The 21,642-nt window shown below is 42.4% G+C and overlaps 1 protein-coding gene across 1 annotated transcript; it reads right to left on the reverse strand.

The window, feature by feature from the left end:
* Positions 1-4,972: 4,972 nt before the first annotated feature.
* On the reverse strand, positions 4,973-12,896 carry SERTM2 (serine rich and transmembrane domain containing 2). The gene is made up of 2 exons (XM_027787960.2): positions 12,470-12,896; positions 4,973-9,154 (listed from the first exon to the last, which is right to left on the reverse strand). Exon 2 carries the CDS (start codon positions 8,573-8,575, stop codon positions 8,297-8,299), a length of 279 nt encoding a protein of 92 aa, XP_027643761.1. The 5' UTR covers positions 8,576-9,154; positions 12,470-12,896; the 3' UTR covers positions 4,973-8,296.
* Between the last annotated feature and the right edge of the window lie 8,746 nt (positions 12,897-21,642).

Consider the following 21,642-nt stretch of genomic DNA (forward strand, 5'->3'; position numbering starts at 1 on the left):
TTTGAGACACTCCAAACTAGTGTGGGTACCCAGACTACTCAGGCATGCAGTTAGCTTTGTGTATTGTAGTTTCTGTTACCAGGCTTGTTATATCATTAAATGGGTTGCCTGTGATTGAAAAGGGGAAAACCTGTGATTTCCTCACTCCCAGTTCTATTTTTCAGACCAAGTTCCAACAACAGATTTGATTGGATTTCTGCAAACCTGAGTTAGTTCATTAAGCTGCAAAGCTCTACTGAGGGTTGCTCAAAGGAATGCTGAATGGCAAAAAGGTCAGCAGAGAAGAGCTGCAAGGCTTCTTCAGCACAACAGAGGGTGGTTGTGGAAGAGGATGACAAAGAATAGGCTACAGTCACTCAAAGATGAGGTTACCACATGTACACATACCACTAGGCATTAGTTTGTTGTGCCTGATGTTCTGTTATGAGTTTTAAACCTGCAGTGTTTAATAACGAGGCAGTGTTTAACACTGAAATTGCCTAAAGCACGTCTTCCCCAGCTGTCTAGTAAAACTTGAGTCCAAACTCTTATTTTCATTCAATGGAATGATCTGGCATACTTTATAACACTGAATGAAAGATCTTTCAGGCTCACTCACCAGAAAGAATAAACAGCCTTCCCAAGAGGAAGGCTGCATATTACATTTATTTACAGATTGGTCTACTAAAAAACCCAAAAGCAAATGATGATTACTGCTGGAAGATGATAGTTTGGGAAGTGAAAATCTGGTATAGCTGGATCTAATCACCTGAGAGACAGACAACAGCCCTTACTGCTTCCTGGCCATGGAGATGTTTGTTTGCCGTGTTTGTCTTCCCCTGAAAGAAACAATTGAAATAATTTATACACCCACAAAAATAATATCTCCAGAAAACAGACGAAACAGCAGGAGAAAGCTACAGTCACACATCTACCCATAACAGACCTTCCCTTGCCTTGCATGCCTATTGTACAGATTATTATTCTCCATGTCATGGATACTTGTGTGCCTGCATAAACTGGACAGTCATACTCTCTCCACTGCTCTTGAGGTATAATTCCCATAATCTCCAGTTTCCTCAGCAGAAGAAAAAAAGAGGCAATGATGCTGAACTAATCAGTATTCGTAAAATGTAAAGACTTATTTGAGCCTTTAAGTGGCAGGAGTGATACCAAATTGTGTAGTGTTGACTACAGGTATTATGTCTGAATTGTGACTTGGTCATGGATGTGGAAGGCAGCTTTTCAGAGAAGGGCCTTCAAGATGTCATCTGGTCCATCCCACTACCTCAAAGCATAATAAACTCTTCCTAATCTCTTTGTTATTGCTGTTGTACAGCATGAGCACTGAAGACACAGAATTTCCACTAAAGCAGTATCCATTTGGAGGTGTTTTAAGAATTCTAAGCTAGACAAAATTCACTGGAAAAGTAGAAAATAGAGCAAAATCTCACCTGGGCTAACTGTATATTCAGTCTGTCAGCATATTTTTCCCAAATTGCTGTGCAGCAAATTATTACTCAGCCTCATGCCAGCTAAGCTGGTGCCAACCAGTCTGAGTGTGGAGGTAAGGACAGCAGAGCAATGTGTCTGGCAGTGAATTGTTGGATGGTTACAAGTGAAAGTCAAACAAAGGAAAAGCAGCCTCAGAATCCTGATGCCAGTGTTTTCTTTCTTCCCAAGTGGCCTGCCGATGTGCATATGGAGAATGTGGCTGTGCTGTAGTTCGTTGGTTAACTGTCCCTTTCAGTGTTGGTTATGCTCTATAACAATCAACAGCTTTCAAATTCAGCACATTAGCCAAAACCAGGTGCATTCAGAATGCTTTGCTCTTTCCTCACTCTGTTTTGTTGGATGCAGTCAACACATCACATTTCTTCCCCACTAGATGCCACCATGAAGTAAATGCAAACTGCTGTGGTGTTATCACCTGACTCCACATCCTGAGAGTCAGTGCTGAAAGAGCTGTTCAGAGCTTTTCGAAGCTGTGGAAGCATAAAAAAGTTGTGAACAACAGCAAATTCACATCAGTTTCATTCTGCTGTGACAAGCTGTAAGATTTACCAGTGAGTCTATTGCAACAACCTCACACTGGCCCATATGTAAACTTCCTGGGGCGTTATGGGCTAGTCACGCCACAGCTATTTGGACAGGTTCCTAGTAAGCTAAAGATTATGGGGTAACATTATAACATTGTTACACATTTGCTGCACATTAACTACTATAAACATGGATTAGTTTAAGTTAGGATTGCTAAAGCATAGGGAGTGAAGGAGAGATCTTCCTTGTAAATTTTGCTTCATCAGATGGCATCCAGGTTTGTGTCTTTCCAGGTGATAATACAGGCTTATAGAGCCTTAAAAAAATCCACCCTCAGCTGCTCTGCGCACCACAGCACTGGAAACACCCGCTTGTGAGTTCTGGGCCAAAGACAGGATTCTGATGTGGGAAGATGTTTAAGGGATGTTGGAAAAATAGTGGAAAGGTGCTGGAGGATGCCAAAGCCTGTGATACACTCAGATCCAGTTCATGGGTCTGTGTTGTCCTGTGAAGAGTGCCCCAATTCAGCACAAGCTTGCCCACACAGTGCAAAGGGTAGCTCAAGCCCAGTTTGCTTCTGAATCTCCCCCGCATTTTGAGGAAGAGCTTGTCTGCCTAATGCTTGCTGGCATGTGTGGGATACATAGAAGTATCCCAGGTAAGTGCTACTTGATCCTTCAGTATTGCTGGTAGGTATGTATTTTTTCATAAACTTACATGACTAAACGTCAGCCAGTAGCTATTGTGCAAGTGTTTCAGGACTTAAAGAGGAACTGGTTTTAGGACAGCAGCCCAGATCAAATAGATCAATTTCTTGCTTGCAGAGGACAGATTTCAAGTATCAAAGAATGTTGCTGAGCTCTCATTTGACTTGCAGGTGCCTGTTGTTGTATCTTAATCGACTGCTATTAAATGGGACTGTAAGAGCAGGACTATGACCATGAAGACAGAATTAATGCAGAGAGAGTCGGTTTAGGAAGTCTGTGGCTTGATTAGCTTGATCAAATTATACTTTGAAAATGGGTTAATAAATCTAGAGGAGGAGGAAGGGAGGGGAAGCTCTTCTGAATTATTCATCATTTGTTTCCCAGTTGACAAGTTTACATAGACATGAAATTCAGGTGGGAGTACAGGGAGTGGGTTATTTATTAATTACATATGAATTGGACAGGCCTTTCCCCCTTGTATCCAGATTGACTTTCACAACTTAGCATTGCTTACAGCTGGACAACTTCTTTTTGCATTCATATGAAGAAATTGTAGAGCACCTCTGAAAAATCCAGTCCATCAAAATTAAAATTCAGTTTAGGATTATTTTTCACACATAACATCAACTGTCCTAGATGATACTTCAACTCTTACGAAAGGACTGAGGAAGAAATTTTCATACACCGCGTTCTAGAAAGCAAGTGTGCAAGGAACCAACTTATCATTGTGATATTTTAGGCTTTGTTTTGATATCTGTGCCCACAGAATGAACATCAGGAATTGAAGACTGCTCTTAAGTGTGCTGGAACTTCACAACCTTCTGTAAAAGTCTGAGGATGGTGAAGATCTCAGAGGGGCTTCATAGGTTTAGGCTTCTGGTAGATGGAATGCATAACATGCAGTTCGTTTTTGTGAACAAATGTGAAATCTGTGTCAGGAACGGTAACTGAAAATAATGGTTTTCCCAGTTAGCAAGGATGTAGTCTTAAATCTTGTAGCTTTAGCATTTCTTTAGAGAATTATGTATTTGGATGCTTTTTACTTAACATTTCCTGCAGTCTTTTTTTAAACCTACTGCATATATCAGGCAGACTTTGCCATCGCTAGGTTTATTTTTCTATCAATATTGCAACCACTGAGTTGACAGCTCATGTACCAAGAAAATATCATTTGGGATTTCCCCCCTTTTCAGATATATCTGCATCTGAATTTTTAGTTATGCATGTTGTTGTAAGACTGCATATTTTTTTTGCAGGGCACATGAATAAACAGGACTGTGAACAAACCTTCTGCCCATACCAGAATTAAGCTGAAGTATAGACACAGCACAAAAACATATCTTCTTTGAAAAAAAAAAAATCATTCCACAATCCCGCCTAACTTGCTACCTGATCTGTAGCAAGTAGATTGACTTGTAGCATTTACTGTCAGCAGAGGGTAAGTAGCAGGAGGAGTTGTCTGCATCTTTCCTGTTACGCTTACCTGCTTTGAAGCTATAGCTCTCTATCTGCACTAGGATGTTACCTCATGAGTAGTTACCACATTAGTGACTGCAGGGTAAGGACATACTTCTTTTCCTAGTGAAGGCAAGGCATACAAATAAGGTTTCATTAATGCTGACAGTTAACGGGATGCGTGACTTCACATAAGTTTTGGGTTTCAAACATTTTTTGTTTCTTTTCCAAGTAAAATTGAAAAAGGTCCTTTGGGGAGCTCAAGGTTGATCCTCTGCTGAGTTATTATGCTGTTTGCAAAATTATGTTCTCCTCTGCAGCCCTGTGAGGATATGAAAATAAAAGTTTATTTTTATATATTCTGACACAGAGAGGGAATATATTCTACATACCAACCTTTTCTGCTCAATGCTTAAGGGTTTGTTAATGCAGAAAATTCATGGATGTGGCTGGAAATCGTGGATGAGATTACTCAAGCCGAAATCCTGTAGAATATATATATGGTTTGGGGAGTTACACTATACTCAGGTCCTGGCATCTCCTAGACTAAATACCCTGGGAGATTTGGGAGCGATGGTGGTGTTCTGATAACTGTAGGCTTACTCTGACCTCACAGTCCCACCTACAGGGAACAACGGCAATGCATAGTTATTTTGCTGCTCCTTCAGAACGACAAACAGGTGGCTGTCTTCCTCTGCAGGCAGGGAGCGGAGGAGGTGATGAATTTACTAAATAGTCATATTTTTTTCCAATGTCAAAGATGGGGGCAAACTGTCCTGGTTCAAGTGATACTTACACAGACTGGTAGGGGGTCTTCTTACACAGATGTCCCCTGAGGCCAGCAATTAATTTGAAATGAGTGGCAGCACTTGAGCCTGTTTCTGCATATAAGCCAGTATCTTAGATCCACCATGGGAATAGTACAGAGCAGTCACTGACTCACCATTGATAGTAGAATGTTTCTTTATTTTTGTAAAAAAAAACAGTTTTCATAACAGATGGACAAGTGGGAGGGAAACAGACTGCTGGATGGGGAAGGGTGTGGATGTGACACCTGCAGTTCCCCAAGATCCAGCAAATCCATGCAAAATTTCCAATAACTCTCCTTATAACCAAAGAATGCCCAAGTCCACTAAAGCCCACTCAACAAGCACAGGTCAATGCATCCCAGCAGTCTCTTTTCTCAGAGACATCAGGTCTTGGACATCAGAAATGAGAATGACAAGGAGGAAAAGGCATTTTTATATTTCTCAACAGGAAAGACTTTAAAATTTGCTGGCATTGTACAGATAAATGAGGTACTGTAAGTGCTCTGGGACTGTAGATGTATCAAGTGGGACAGATCCTTTGTGTGAAATGAAGCTTTAGAAAGGAAAACTTGGCATTTTTATGTTAGAAGATGGGGCTGCCCTCCTTAGCAGTATTATATAGAATACGCAGTCTTCCCAAAGATATAATGTGAGAATATATAAAGTGATTACTCTCTTATTTACAGTATTTGCTGAATAAGTTCTAAAGGGTTGTGAGACTCTTCTGAATTAACAATCTTTAGTGCAAAAGAAAGAAGCACAGTTTTGACACCTACCTCTGGGAGGCTTGTCAGCTGAGATCAGAGGAATCAGAATTTGGGTCTCAACTCAGATTCTGATGCTGTCATTTTCTGTTAGTAGGTCTGGTATTTTATGTCAACATTTGAATCTGTCCTGCAGCATCTTGGAAATAAGGCTTTTTCACAGATAGTTGTGCTGGAAGGCTAGTGTGGTTAGTTGCTGATTTAGTATGTTAGAACATTTACAGTCTAAGTAAGTTGTAGCTTTCAAATGGCACATCAGGAAAATTGAGAGGTTGTACAGGGTAAGCCAGATGTCGAGACTGGGCTAGTCTGCCTCATGAATGAATGAGGCTGAATGAAAGACACATACCAAGCCACCTTGATCTGCATAGATTTTTGTTAAATTTAAATGTCATTGACTAACTCAGTAGCTGTCTGTCTTAGCTGGATTAATATCCAAATCATCACACAGAATTTGGGCTCTTGTGCAGTACTGGGAGTAGCACTCCTTGAGAGGCCAATCTTTAGATGGGCTGCGAAGCCACCATCCTGCCTGGTGGTATCTGTGTGTTGTCCCCATGGCAGAAAGCTTGAGGGTAACCCTCCTGCTGCCTTCTTTTCCAGGTAAACACAGCCAAGTGTGGCATGGGAAGATACTGCTGAGAGTGTATGGTTTGCTGTATTCCCTTACACAGTCACCATGCTATTTCACAAATTAAACCTGCTTATGTGGGGGTTAATGGAGTATGAAAGGTGCTATTCAATATAAGGAAGTGATTTTAAAGTAGTTTCGTACTAAATACATTGGTGAGAAAAACACTAGTCCTGTCCATGGACCAACTGCATCCAGTATGGACATTACTTATCATTTTGCTCCCCCTCACAACAATCAGCTGTAAAAGCCATATTCCTATTCCAAACAGCTCACCCATATGCAGGCCTTTAAGGGTAAATATACAACCTGCTGTACAGAAAGCATTGGAGAAACAATTTCGTGTTACTATCACAAGTTCTTGGAGTCAGTGTCTTCTCTAACTTTCACGCTGGTTTTGTGTGGGGAGTTTACACTTTCCAAGTTGTTGGAGAGAAGAGAATTGGCAAAGTGTATACAAATGTGGAAAACACCTGGAGTGTTTATCGCTAAGCTAGAATTAGACTGTAATAAAGAAGATACGCTGGGTAAAATTCATGCCGATTAGAGATGTAGGCTGAAACAGTCTCACTCAAGGTTTTTCTGTAAGAGGCAGTGGCTCTCCCAGAAGTGATAGGCCACATTTGATTCCATCTTTCCCATCCACAGAAGCAAAGTCTATCTCTGTACATCACTCATAGGTAAAAGGATTGGGTCAGATTGTTGTTTCATAAATTTAAGTAAAAATTTTTTCCTCACTGTTCCAAATGATCACCAGGATATTTGAACCCAGGCTTTCCTTTAGTGCTCACTGAGTTTACTTTCCATCCACATGTTCCCTACTGGTCTGTATACAAAGCTGTTCACGCGATTCATTATTGCAGTGCCAGGCCCTGGCATTTCTTCAACTTTCTTTGGAGGAAAACAAATGAAAAAGCTTTGGAAGAACTAGTCTGGGTTTTGAGAAAGAAAACCCAACATGGGTATGAAAGGAAATGTTATTATGAATCTGAGTCTGTTAGGAGAACAATGTCCATTTGACTCCCAAACTTCACACTGCATTTTAATGACTGAGTGATACTGGGAAGGCTGAAAGGCACGAACATGTTTTCATTCAGCTTAGTTAATGGAATGGAGGACAAAGGAAGAGAGTTATAGTGTCTTTTAACATTTTTTCTCCCCTGCTGCTCATTTCCTGCTGATGGTTTCTTTTATTTAAAACCTTTGTTAAATTTTATCTTTATTTGCTTTCCTATTTTGAAAGTTCTGTCTCTTTCTGATGTCTGGAATGCAACTATTCACTGTACGGTTTTTAATGTCAGAAACCAATAGTTCCAGCAGGTGATGAAACATTTATACACTTCTGAAACTCTATTGTGTAAATCTGTCACTCAAGTGGAAAAAAGGCAGTTTAAGGTTTTCCCTCTTGAATGGGAGAAATGCCTGAGAATTTCCAAACCACTGATAATTTCTGTATGTGCCCTGTGGGCTCTTCCCGCTTATGCCACTTAACTTTGTTGATTCAACTCTTTTTACAAGCAAGGAATTTAAGGGCAGAGAGATAGGTCAGTAAATACAGGCTCCAGGACACATTCTGGTATGTGTCTGTTTTGCGTTTTTGGCTGTCATTATTGTGGCTTTTACCATTTTCTGCAAGGGCTTTTAGAGGGATATGAGTCTTTCCTGACAGCAGAAAGTTTCTGTAATATAAATTTTATTGAGAGTGTTGTACACGTTGCCTGTAGTGTCAACAGCCAGTGGGTCCCAGCCAGCCTGTCAAAGTTGCCCAACACTCTCCAGATACTCAGTGCTGCTGTTGATGGTTATGCGGTAAGTTGTAGGGCTCAATAGGCAGGCAGAGATTCTTTCCACCACCATTTTGCTGAGCAAAACGTGTTTCACAAGCACAGAGCCCTCTTTGCTTTGGCATCTCTAGGTAGTAGGAATCCTACTGTGCATTTCTACATCAGTGAACTGCTGGGTGTTCTCAGTGCCCTCTGGAGATGTGGTGATTGGGGAAACAACATGCTTGAGGCGCAAGAGCATGGAAAAAAGCAATATGAGGAGGATAGCCAGAAGTGTTAGGAACAATCCCACATACACATAGAGGCTGGAATATTTATCTGCTGTTGTGTCTACTTCTGTAGCCAGGGTTGGAAAGTGGACTCGGCCAGTCAGGTTTCCACGGAATTTGAAATAAATCTCAGTCATTGCTCTCTGTCAGCTTTCGTCCATTTTCCCTATTTACCTTCAGATTTCCTGTCTTCCTCACCAGACTCACAAAGGAGGTCAAGAGAGGAAACTTAGGACAGATGGCATGATGGCTTCAGCAATAAATATGCTCCATCCTCTTGGTCTCAGGGCTGCTGGTTCACACAGTTAAGCACACTGCATGAGACAGGCCTTTGCAAATCATTTTGCAAGTTGCTATTACAATGACAAGCATTGAACTTGTGTTTTACACTGCCTTTTATTTTGTACTGAAAATGCTTTGGTCCTTCTTTTGGTAGATCGCCTCCTTTGGCAGGTGGAAAGCTTTGGTCTTTCTCTCAAATTGAGCTGCAAATGTTTGCACTGCTTTGGTCTTTGCAAGTGTTGTTTTCCAAACAGAGCTTTCTGCCAGCTTTTCCCACAGCAGGTGGTTTATCCTTGTATGAGCTGGGGATGGGTTTTTTCTGCTTTGCCAGGCTGCTGGGGGATCTCTTCACTCCTAATCCAGGGCTATTGATATTTGCTTAAAGAGTATGGAGTTTTGAGTTTCTCATTAGGAACAGCCAAAAAGTCAGCTTTCTAAAAGGAAAAAAAGGAGAGAGGGATAAAAAAATGAAATCAGGTACCAAAATAGCCTAGTCTATATGTGCTATCTTTAGAACAGAGAAGAAAACACTTGTCATGCTCCTGTGAGACACCTTGAGATTAGAAGCACTGAGTATTTAGAGAAAGCCCATGCAAATCTAATTGTTAGGACCTCCTCTGGTAACACTCACTGCTTACTTATGGGTAAGAGAAAGCCCCACGGTCTATGGAATTAGATGCCATGGAGGAAGGGAAGATATGAATCCAGGCACTGTCTTCCACCATGTGTCTCATCGATTGTTTATCAGGCCCCTCTGTTTCTGAGGTAGGGTGTGCCTGACAGGCATCCAGAGCCCTGCCAGTCCCACTGGGGCAACTCTGCCGCAGGATATGGCACTTCACCACCTCCTGGGAGCAGAACTTACTAGAAAAGGGGGGCACCTTAATGTTTTAGCATTGTCAATTCTTCCAGCTGGAAACAGAAAACATAAATGCTGAAATTTCACTGTAAATGGTACGCCCAAAAGCATCATGTTCTGCTGTGATAAGACCAAAATTTTGGGTTTAGCTGAAGCAAAAATGATAGCACTGATACAAAGTGATGATGTTCATTACAAATACACCTACATAAGATGTAAATAGAGTAATATTAATATGGTAATATACTATGGTAGTCAGAGTAAAATGAAATGTTAAGTAAAAATTGTAACAGCTCTGATGCTTTTAGATAAGATTTCACCTAAAAGGCACTGCTGCAAAAATTTTTTACTTTCATGTGCCTTCAGATTGTAAAATCTAGCTTGTTTATTGGCAGCATTTGGTTATGTTCTCAGCCACGTACCAACAGGAACAACACCTTGCTGTTTTTCAGATAGGGGTGGTTGAAATCTGGAGGCCTGAGTCATCAAAGCACTGATACTCAGGCTTGCTTTACAGACAAGACAGACCTACTTTGGCTCGCGTGATGGAGAAACATCTGATGTGCTGAGATTTTGGAGGAGAGACGCTGGGGATTGTCTACACTTTACCTCCCAGCTCCTACAATACCTTCTTGAGTATCAAAGCATTTGAGATAACAGTGATCCAGTTTAGGGATTATTGGGCCGGGTCCTGCTTAGTAATAGTCTGGCTAAGCTGGGCCAAATTGCTGATTGAAAAAATTGCCTGGGGAATTTGACTTCTGCAGTCCTTGTGCGGGTAGTGGATTCTGTACTCTGCTTTGTGCAGGAGGGTATGGGCAAGCATGGTAGAAAAGGCCTGCTCAGTATTTTTCCAGGGGCTGACACAATCCCTTTGGAGCTAGTTATTCTGGCAGCAGGTTTGGTGCTGATGCAAAAACATAGGACATGAAAGTGAAGGTTGTGTTACAGCCAGGCACTTTTGCTCTCAATTATAGGGCAATAACTGTGATTTTCACACTTCAAACATATAAATGGACATTCTCCCCCCATGAAGAATATTCTTATGTTACACAGCAGGTGGGAAATAGAGGGTGTGAAGGTTACTGGCCATATTAAACCTCTGTTTTAACAACGTGATTTCTCAGTTGACAATGAAATGTAATCAGTCTGGAATCTGACACTTGTTTGAGTTGAAGTACAGAGCAATAACTTTGCCCATCTCATCTGCTGTCTTACTGAGAGCAAAAGCCAGAGCTGCTCTCCTTAAGCAGAGAGCCTAATGGTTTTACATACTTCATAAAATTAGACTGCAGAATGCTAAGGACATTAGCCTGAAGTTCAATAATTAACTACAAACCAAGACATTGAATTAACAAAGCTCAGCTGGGCATTTATTGATAAAAGGAGCAGATTAATAGTGAAAAAGTATTAGCACTGGGGAGTTGGCACAGCTTGCCTTTTTTTTTTTTTTTTCCCCTCAACTATAGAATTGTTGGAGCAATTTACTACTCAGAAAGCTGTGAAATTAACTACATCTTTTCCAGAAATGAGCCAGAAATAATTCAGTAGCTCCAGGCAATCCCGAAGATTTTTGCTTTTCAATCTACCAATTACCTCATTGGGCACAGCTTTTTGGGTATTTGTAGATTTAGCTTTGCATACTCCCTGTTAAGGAACAGAGGCTTGAAGACTGTAGAGACTGAGGTCATGTGAAAATAAGTGTTACACAAAGATTCTGAATAAACTGTGTATAGAACAGATCAGCACTGTAACTTTGTATGACTCAGATTACAAAAGGCAAAACCTCACTGGTTACCGTGAGAAGCCCTCAAGTCCATGGATAGAGATAGTAAGTAAAAGTTTGTTACAGAGCAGAGCAGCATAACTGGAGCCCACATTCCTGTGATCTAAGTTGTTGATCAAGGTTTAGTTATTCTCTTCTGGCTGGGCCATGCTCCTGTTTCTGAAAGGTGCCAAGCACCATTAGTGTTCGCTGATGCTCAGTGGGTACAGATTGATTCCAAGTAGACACTTCTTTTTTTATCAGTTAGTGGTTGTTTTTAACCAAAGATTAAAAAGACCCAAACCCAATATATTTCATTTAATAAAAATCAGTAATGAAAATAGAAGGCTCATACGAAACAACAGAAAGGTTTTTTCTCAGAGTGTGTCACTGAGACAGGAAATTCATGATCCAAAATTACCATCCTCCCACTGCAGCTATCAGGGTTTGGGGACCTTCAGGTTTGGGGAGTTTTTATGAAGACTGCGTGGCCCTACTCTGCACTTTTGTAGGTCACACAGTAGCGGAGAGAAAGATTTTCCCCAAAACAGTGCAGACAGACAGTACAAATTGATCTTGCAGCTGCAGTAAATGTCTCATCTTGCCTACTTGCTTCCCATACTTTACTCCCGTATTTGGTGTAAGTGCTTGCTTGCACTTGCCAGCAAGGCATCTCTGAAAGTGCAAGTAAATTCTCTGAGTTCTATTTTGCTTTTCCACTCAATACTCCAGCTACTACAAAGAGGTAAGTGGGACAAAATAGTCACACAATTACTTGTGTAGCTTCTCCAGGGCTGTTAAACTGCACTGAACTGGCTGGCAAGCACAGAAAGGTTTGGTTTTGAACACATACAGTACCAGGTGTATTCTGTCTAGGTGACCTTTAGAGAAAAAAAATCATTATTGTAGAAACGTAAACAAAGCATCAAAGTATCAATTCTGTCCATGGCTTGCATTTTCTCCAGGGAGGATCTGAGGAAGAAGAAGCGGGGTGAGTGTGTGTGTGTGTGTGTCTTCTTTCAGTGGTGGACGCTATTTTTTGTTCTCATGCTGAAGTGCAAGATAGCATGTCAGTGTCTCAGCTGTGGCAGTGCATAGGAAGAGAACAGAATAAAGCATAGTTACCTTTCAGAGCAGGCAGGGGTGTTGGGACTAGGCACTAGAGCAGCTGGTTCAGACCATGAGCTTGCTGGTGATTTATCTAGGAACATCTCCTCCCAGGTAGTGGGATTTGAGCCGAAAAGATTTGCTGTCTTATTGCTGGAGTCAGGATATTGTCTTTTCAGCAACAGACATGCCAAGTGCACTTTCTTCTCGTCTGCTCCTGAATTCACATGGTTTGCTGGCAGGAATGGCTCTTACTCCCGGTCTTGAGATGTCAACTGACAGTCTAACTGGACATCACTGCTGATGCCCTTCCTTCGCAGGCAGCTGGAGAAGGGGACAAAGGAACCTTCTCTTCATGAGCTTCACTGCATGGATGGAAACAGCGAGTCCCCTCCCTCAGCAGCGGCAGGCAGCAGAGCGGAGAGGATGGGTAGCGCTTGGGTGCTGCTGCGTCTTGGCAGCAGGCAAGGAGGGAAGGGAGGGAGGCTGTGAGCTCAGCTCACAGCAAAGTTTGTGCAAGGTTCGTCTTAACCCTTTCGTGCTTGCTGCCTGCTAATTGTGGAATAAGACATGTGCCAGGAGGACAGGTTATCTCTAATTTTCTGGAAGGTGCAAAGGTTTTTTGTTTTGTGATTTTTGGGCAGGGTTCCCTGGTGAGGGCTCCCAGCTGGCTTCCCATCTGGAGCCATGAACAAGTGTCACTTTTCAGCTGAGACCCTCAGGATAGTCCCCAGGCATTGCTCTGTGGCATTGCAGCTTTTGATGTGTTTTTGTCCCTGTGCTTACAGTTTAGTGGTTTGGGATGGGCTGTGAGGCTGGTTTAGTTTACGGGTCCTCTGTCCCCTGAGTAGTTTGAAATTGTGCATGAACAAGCATAACCCCAACTTTGCAGTGTTGTGGGGAAAAATTATTTTCACCAATTTATGAATGTGTGAAGCACAGATCTATCTGCAGAAATGAGATAGAAGGAGCCAAGATGAGGGTGAGAATTCAAACCATCCTGATCCCTCTGATTACCACACCTTTTGACCTGCATTTCTTAGCTCCCCTCTGGCTGACAAAGCAAAGATGTTTTGTGATCCTGTTCCACTTATGACACAAATTAGGGTAAAACATATCAATGAATCTCTATAATTTTAGTTGTGTGCATGTTTCAGAGGGATGATGGGGAACAAGGTTTCCTTTGCTTTATGTAAGGTGGCTCAGTTTGATGCATTGCAGCGACCCCCAGGGTTTCACCAGCAGAGGACCACAGCTGGATGTGACCAGTACATAGATGGAGTAGCTGCAGTTTGCAGCTCTAAGCACTGAGCTGTGTACAGCAGCATGCAGCTGTATTTTACACGTCCATGTCCCTTGTGCCCCAGGAGGTGGGTTGGCTGGAGGCACCTCATGGGGTGAACCTGATGCACAGGCCCACACTGGCCACTTGGCTTGTGGTAGTTCCCAGTGCCTACAGGTTGTCTTTTGTAGCCTGTGTTTGGGGCGCTGAGAGCAAGGTTCCCCTCTGAAAAGTGGGTCCCACACAGGGATTTGGGAAAGACAAGTTCATTCGCTCTCTACAGCTTTCTGTGTGACAAAATAGAGACGTTTAATCTCAAAACTGTCTCCTCAGAATAGCTCTTCCTCTCTGGTCCCCCATGGCCACAGCCTGAGCAGAGGGGACAAAGAGTGATGAAACCCAGAGCTGCACAACTCTTTCATCCTCCGGGGGCGGAGGGCTGTATTATAAATCCATCTCTCTAAGGGCTCTTCAATCTCTGGGGCTCACCACCACAGTGTATTATTGCAATGCAGCACTATTTAGATAAATAAAACATAGTCCCTGGAAAAAACACAATTTTTCCATGCTTCTGTAGTGGGATGAACTCTCTGAAAACCAAGACTTATAAGACAGCTTTGATTGCTGATTTTATTTCACATTTCCTTTGCTGTAATATCATGTGCAGTGCCCAGTGTTGCAGTCTATGCCATGATTCCCTGCTAGGCGCATAGGAATGAGAATGCAGTGATAAACCAGAAGGAAGATTATGTGTATTTTTCCCTGGAATCTATACAACTGCTACTTTACCAACTAACTACCTGACAGCACCTCCAAACCCTGGGTACATGCCCTCTTATTTAAAAAAGAAACAAATGAGAGCTCTATTTAACTAGGAACTGTGTTGCTTGTTGAGTTATGAGACCCAGAAGAGACAGACGTGTTGAAATCCTGCGACCCTGCTTTCTATATAATGTTAATGAGCAGTCTTGAAATGAAAGGCTCTCTCTCCCCATCCGTGCAATCCAGCTTCTCTGCTCAGCTTTTTTCCCCTTTGTTGATTTTGCAGTAAATTATCTCTCCCTTTTGTGGGACCAAGCTGCTGTTTGCTGGATGGGTACACTTAGATTTCTTGTTTCCTTTGTAGCGGGGTATAATGAAGACAGATGAATTTTAGATAATGCCACAATTTATAACAGCTGAGTCTGATAAATGCTTGACTGAGTGATTGCTGAGTTCCTGAATTGTTGAGAAGTATGTAAGGCTTTCTCTTTATGTAAATTTTTGGGCCAATCAATGACAAATTTGTGCTACATAAATTGAAGGTGTACAAATTGCCTTGGAAATACACAGAGATATGAGCCCAGTGAAGGTAAATTTTTAAGCAGCCATTGAGAATTTGGGAGCAAAACACTAGGGAGCTTGTTAGGTTCTTTGCGTTATTTGACCTGTGTCTCAAACTTTGTATCAGGTCATTTTATATATCTTTCTCATAATGGGCCCATACCAGTCTTAGAGTGAAATTTGGATTTAACAATGCATAAATAAGATCTTTGAATGATTGCTAGCGTGTGTAATCTGTATGTTCCTATAGGGCTGCTTCTGTTATCCAAATTCATGAGTCCTGTGAACATAGTAAATGCATACTTCAGGTCTTTAAAAAATATTTTCAGTGCAGCTACAGTGAGTGGAGAAAGAGCTGTGCAGTTCTCTCCCCATGTCCCTTTCCTAGCAGACACATCCCAGAATGGTTTATTCAAATCCTTAGCAGTAAAGACCTTCCATCATTTGGGGCTGTTTGTGTTTGGGAGGGCCAGGGCCAAGCGAGAGGTCTCTTTTGCTAATGTAGATGCTGTATATTGAACTCGGGAAAGAGCCACAACTTGGTAGGTGTCTGTGCACATGTCAAAGATGACAGAGAAAACAGAAGCAGGGGCTGAGTTTTCAGTATTAAGGGCAGAAAGGCAGACTTTTAACTCAGATTTATTATGTCTGAAGCATATTCGGTGTTTGGATATATTTTCCACCTGTTGTTTAGAGGTTACACTTAATACCAGCTCACTGTTTCTCCATTTCTGTCCTTCTCTTTCCTCCTCTTAAAACAATTTCCTTCACTTACATGGTTAATCCCTGCCTGGATAAGAGTTTGGCTGACTGAGCTGTTGTACTGAGCTGAGGCAGCTCAGCTTGCCTGGAGTTTCACTGGCTTTCAAAGAGCTTAGGTGGAGTTCACCCACTTCTCCCCTGAGAGCACTGCTAGAAACCTGCACCAGATGGCTTAGAAATCGGCTCAGCATTGTGAATTTCTAGTTGTATTCATTACTTATGGCAATAATCATACTCAGCACTTCTGTATTTTCAAGACACTTCACACACAGTCCTTCAGTGAGGTACAGTCAGACAGCGTTGGACTGCCAAGTGTCCAATTTTAAACAGCTTTTGTGGCTGTAACAGGCTTTGTAGCTGTGCAATGTAGTGACCCATTGGACACCTCCTTGAAGAGGTGCCCAGCCCCTCTCTAGCTTTAGAGGCCACAAGGTCCAACTCCCAGGGTGCTCAGATGTTATTAGATATATCACATCACGTGGCAAAAGACCTGTCCTTTGCTTTTCCTGCCTTCCTCACCCCTGCCTTGGCCACCCCCAGAGGTGCTAGGAGGCCCCTTGCTGCCATGAGGAGAGTTAGGTAACTGGAACTGCCTGAGGTGTTTGCTTGAGTTGTTGTTTTTCCAAAGATCAGGATGGTTCCTAGTCTCCACCTAGAACTGTACAAGTGCTATGAACAAGAGGGTAAGGTACTGTGGGGAGATGCTGAAGCAAGTGACAAAACTTAGCACTGCCTGTTTTGGCAGAGTGGAATCCGTTGTACATATGTTCTTGTTTTAATTTGTTTTAGTATGTTTTTTCTTTATGGCCATGGCACTGAGTAGCAGATGATCTATACCACAAACGGGCTTGTGGAACACATGAAAAATCATGTTTCAGTAGGTTTTGAGTCAGGAGCCTCTAATGAATGTTTGGACTTTCAACTATTCATTGCTCATTCAGATTTGTGTGAAATAGGTCTAGCTGCCACCAGCTTTAAGGGAGAAATACCACAGCCCGTGGGATGGAATCCTTGAAAGCAAAGAAAGTTGCCTGGAGTTTGTTTCTTGCTTAGACCTCTAAGGGCCCCAATAAAATATACTGTCTTCTCTCTGTCTCATTTCTTTTTCATGAAAAAGTATTAGTACTCCCTGCCCCCCCCAACAACAACAATATCAATACTAAGTGCTACGCAAATGCATGTGGTCATGTGCCCACTGCTCCAGCAAAGCCAAGTGCCTTTCCCTCTGTGCATTCCCACACAGTCTTGTTTTGTTCAGTGTCTGAAAATGCTCATGTATTTGGACTAAAAGAGTTTAAGGAGTTTTGTTGCTTCAAAAGGCTTTGGGCTGTTTTGACAATTTAGCTTTGTTTTGAACTTCCTTCAAAAATATTGCAATGCTTCAGTTTATTTATAGAAACTTACTCTCCCACAGATAACTGAAGACATTTAGCCTAGTCTGATGTTACTGCTAATTTTTAGGAACATTTCTAATTTGATTTACTGTTGTCAGTGAAGGGCTACATTGTCCTGCACAGAATCCTGTCTGAAACCATCCTAAGCTTCAATTTCATGAGCAAGCTTCTGAAGAAGGCATTGCAGGTCCCCAAAATGGTGTTAACACCACTCACAGAAGAGACTTCCAGGGCTCTAGGTAAGTCGTTAAGAGCTAGCTCAGGTAGGGCCAGCTGGCAGTGAGCAGGGTCGTATGGACAACCTCTTGGAGCAAGGTGTTACCTAAAAAGCAGCTTCCATTTGGATCCAAACTACAAGTACATGAGAGCAACCCTTCATCAAGGTCCCACGCAGGTCCTTGTGGGCCTTGGCAAAAATTAGTTGAACACCACATCAGGGATAGAACTTAAAACATACCCTGGGTTCTGCAGCCCATGGTCTGGAATATTATTTTTTCTTCTGAAGTAGGGCAGTTCCTGCAGCAGTGCCTATCTTTAGGGAGTTCAGCACAATTCCTAGACCCAAGAGCTTCAGGTAAGTCTGGAGAAGCTCTCAGATGTGCTGATCGTCTGTTTTTGGCTGGCCAGTTGCTAAGATACAACCTGAGAGGTGCTTGCATGCCAGTGAGCCACTCAGTTTTAGTCATTTAAATTGGGTGCTTGTTTTTATCTCTCAAATCAGGCTTGTCTTACAGCCCATCTGCACTGCTTACCAGATGATCTTAATATAACTGATAACAATGCCCAATAAATACTAACAACTGGGCCTTTTTTTAGCAACAAAATAGCAGACTGGCTTTCAGGACACTAAGTTGTTTCTCTGCATCATGGACAACTAATCCATGTAGGCAGTGCAGCATTTGTTGGGAATTGGGTCACTCATGGAATTTTTTTCTTCCTGTCTGCATGGCAGGGCTAGTGCCCCAGGGGAGACTTGGTATGGACCTCAGTATCAGAAACAACACCTGGAGTATGTATATGCGTGAAAAATGCATGTTTCATGCTTTGGTGCTCTATCTGTTTGATTCTGAAACTTTGGACGTTGTTGATGGAGCCTGAAAATCTACTTGTTTGGTTTTTATTCCCGCCTCATTTTTCCACTGCCTGGCTCCGTCCTCTAGCTGTGGACAGCACTGCCTTTAGTGTTACTTAATATTGACCCATGGGCAAGTGAATGAACCGCTCTTGAGCCATGGGACACGCTGTCACCACAAAGCCCATCTTGGCCCACCCAGAGCTGAGCCTGTCTGTATGCAAAGAGCCCTTTGATTCCTGCGGGCTTCACACAGATTTCTGCCTGCAGGAACAGCTTGCAGCGTTAAGGTTTAGATGCAATTCCCTGAAAGGTGCTTTTCACAGCACAGATGATGTGAGGAAGGTCTCAGATACAGTCACCCATGTTAAAACATGTGCTTCTCCTCCTGTTGCAGTCAAAGGTACCACCTGAAATTGCCAGGCAGCACTGTAACTACAGGGCTGATCAGTAAAAGTTTTCTTCAGAGTTCAAATTCTGAGCAGAAAACTGTCCTAAAGCTGGAGTTCACTGTTATCCAGGATGGTATTTTGGTCTCAACCCAGTGTTCATAGACTCAAGTATTCACTCACTACTGGCATAACTTGCAGATTCTTTAAAATTTTAACAGATAGTCCCTCAATTCTAACCAAATCCTCCCAGCCAGACCATAAAGCTGAATGCACAGTGGACAGGGTATGGGGAATGCTAGCTGCAAAACAGTTAAACCCTTCTCTGAAGTCTCTGATGCCATGTTATTTGCATGATTCACAGTTAACAGATGGGCTCATGCCTGTATTCAGGGGGGACCAGTTCTTCAATTGCTATCATTAAATAATAATTATGACAGTTTATACTGTCATAAAGGAAAACAATTTTGTGGTGACCCCATTACATCATTTTTTGTTTCTTTGGTTTGTTTGTTTTAATTCCAGACTTAAAGAAGAAAATCTCTTTTCTCAGTTCTCATTTACAAAATATGCAGCTGAGAGAACTCTGCACACCCACACACTTTGACATTTCAGATATCAGCATTTCCATCCAGGGTTGGATGAACTCTTTCTAAACCAATTTGGAGGAAACATGGTTGAAATCTTTACAGGAGGAGAGTGAAAAACAGTCATAGATGCAAACACTGCCATCTCTGCTCTGCCACCAGTTTTCACTGCGGTTTTGAAGAAACCCTCTGTTTGGATGTAGCTGTTCTATACAGGAGAGCACAACCCAGGAATCCTGAGCTGCTGCCAATTGTACTAATAGACTTCTCATAGCTGAAGTTAAAAAAATTCTTCAAGTGATACAAAAGCCCATATTGCCATTATCTGACTAGCATGACATTGAACTAAATTTCCCAAGGGTTCAAATCATCCTGCATCCTTCTGCTTCAAAGCTACTGACACCTTCCTCAATACGGCCTTGCTCAAGCAAGGTACTTGATAGCTCTGAAAGAGCATGTTGAATCAGTGCTGCTCAGCCCCATTTTCTCTGGGTGGCTGTCAGTGTTTACCTGTACAACACAGGAAGATTCATCTTATGGCTAAGATGTTCCTGATGGCCTCTGGCATGGGGATTCTGGTGCAGAGGGACGTAATGCCTCCCAGGACAAATAGCAACATCGCAGATGTGTCTGGGAATAAGCCTTCATTTGTATTTAACCTGTGAGTGGGCCTAAGAACCCATTGGAGCTTATCACTGAAATAGTCAGGGACATCAGAGTGGGAAAAATAACTGCACTTTCTTCCTCTGCATCATGAAACAGTTATTCGGGTATTTGTCTTTAATCCACTTCCCAGGAGTGACCCTTCCCAATAGCAGGGATCCCTCTCTTGCTATGACTCCTAAGCACTGCTCTTGCTTCTGCCCCAAAGCATTCATGCCCTAACATCTGCCAGTTACTGCCAAAGAGCCCCGTAGTTCTGTGCTGTGACATAGACCCCGTGCATTGCCCTGACCCTGTGCAATGGTATCCCGTGTTATCCTGCTGCAGCAAGGGAGCAGGAAAAGAGTTCTGTCACATACCATTCTGAAATCCTTTGTGATTCATTAGATGAAAAAATGCTACACTATTTTCACTCATCTCAGGAACAATAATAGGAATCAATATTACCAGTGAATTCCAAGTACATAGGTCTTGAGCCTTAGTGCCAAACTTTAATCCCCAGTCGATGCTTTTAGAGTACTGAAGAGGAGGAGAGCAGACAGTATGAAGACAGATGAAGAACAACTGTGTAGTGTCTGTGTTTGAGTTCCCACTTTGTTTCACTGGAGGCTTCTTTATACAGCACCTTTTAAGATCTGCTGCTTTCCACCAACAGTGGAGACAGGATGTCAGCCTAGACAGACTCTCAGTCTGAGCTGTGACAGCAGTTCCTATACATTTATGGTGAAGCCAGGGTTGTTTCCATTTGATGCCTTTGTTTGTCTAATAGCAGTCACAAGTTCCCTCTTCCTCAGCCTCTGGGTTAATAACAGAACAAGCTTACTGGCCAGTTCCACTTAATTATTGTTCATTTTTGGTGAAGCAAAGAATAAATGTCACTGTTTGATTCTCCTTAACTAATGTGTCTGATTATTAATAGCCAGTTTTGGTCCCCCTCCCAGCCTGTGCGCCACAAAATACATTTCCCTTCTGTCTCCAGGATCAAGTTGTCTGGGATGCCACTGTTCTGTGAAGAGACTGGACAAAAAGCTTATTGAAGATCCCTTCCTTTTTATCCAGAGACTGATCTCTCTTGTTATTTTTAGGATGATATCAACAGAAGTTGCTTTATTGCTTCGCTTTTCATAGATGAAGACATGTTTTCAATATGGACAAAGGGCTCTACCCAGAAAAAATCACCACATGGTTCTCCTGCATGACACACATGAAGTCCACTGCTTGGTCACCTGGTCCTTTTTCTCAGGTCTCAAACGCACACCACACCCTGCCTTGCTCTACACAACCTCACTTAGTTCTCACTGAAAGCAGGACATTTTATCCATGCCCAAGATCGACTTAGCCAGCTTCTCCCAGCTTCTTAAACCCCAGACTTCTCTAGCACCTAGGCATGAGTTCCAAACACAGGCTGTTTTGCCACATAGATCTTGTACTGAAATCAGGTGATACTTTTTTGAAGAGAGAGTGGCTTCTTGTTCTGGGAAGCAATAGGAGCCCTCCTTGCTGGGCAGCAGTGGCCAAATGAGATGTGCACTGCTGCAGGGGACGGTACTGAAAAGAGACACCTTAGAGATGCAGTGCTATTGCTGAAGACTAACCTTTTCTCTGGCAGGTCCCTGTTATTCAAACAGCAGTTCCATGTACCCAGATTAAAGGACATTTAAATATTTTGGGCCAGGTTTACTCTCCATAGACCCATGTGACTCCTACTGGAGATGCAAA

Source organism: Falco peregrinus, chromosome 13 (assembly GCF_023634155.1).
Source record: "Falco peregrinus isolate bFalPer1 chromosome 13, bFalPer1.pri, whole genome shotgun sequence".
Taxonomy (NCBI): Eukaryota; Metazoa; Chordata; class Aves; order Falconiformes; family Falconidae; genus Falco; species Falco peregrinus.

Bases quoted from the DNA above. Each gene is read 5' to 3' on its own strand.
- SERTM2 (XM_027787960.2), bottom strand. From the start codon at position 8,575: ATGACTGAGATTTATTTCAAATTCCGTGGAAACCTGACTGGCCGAGTC.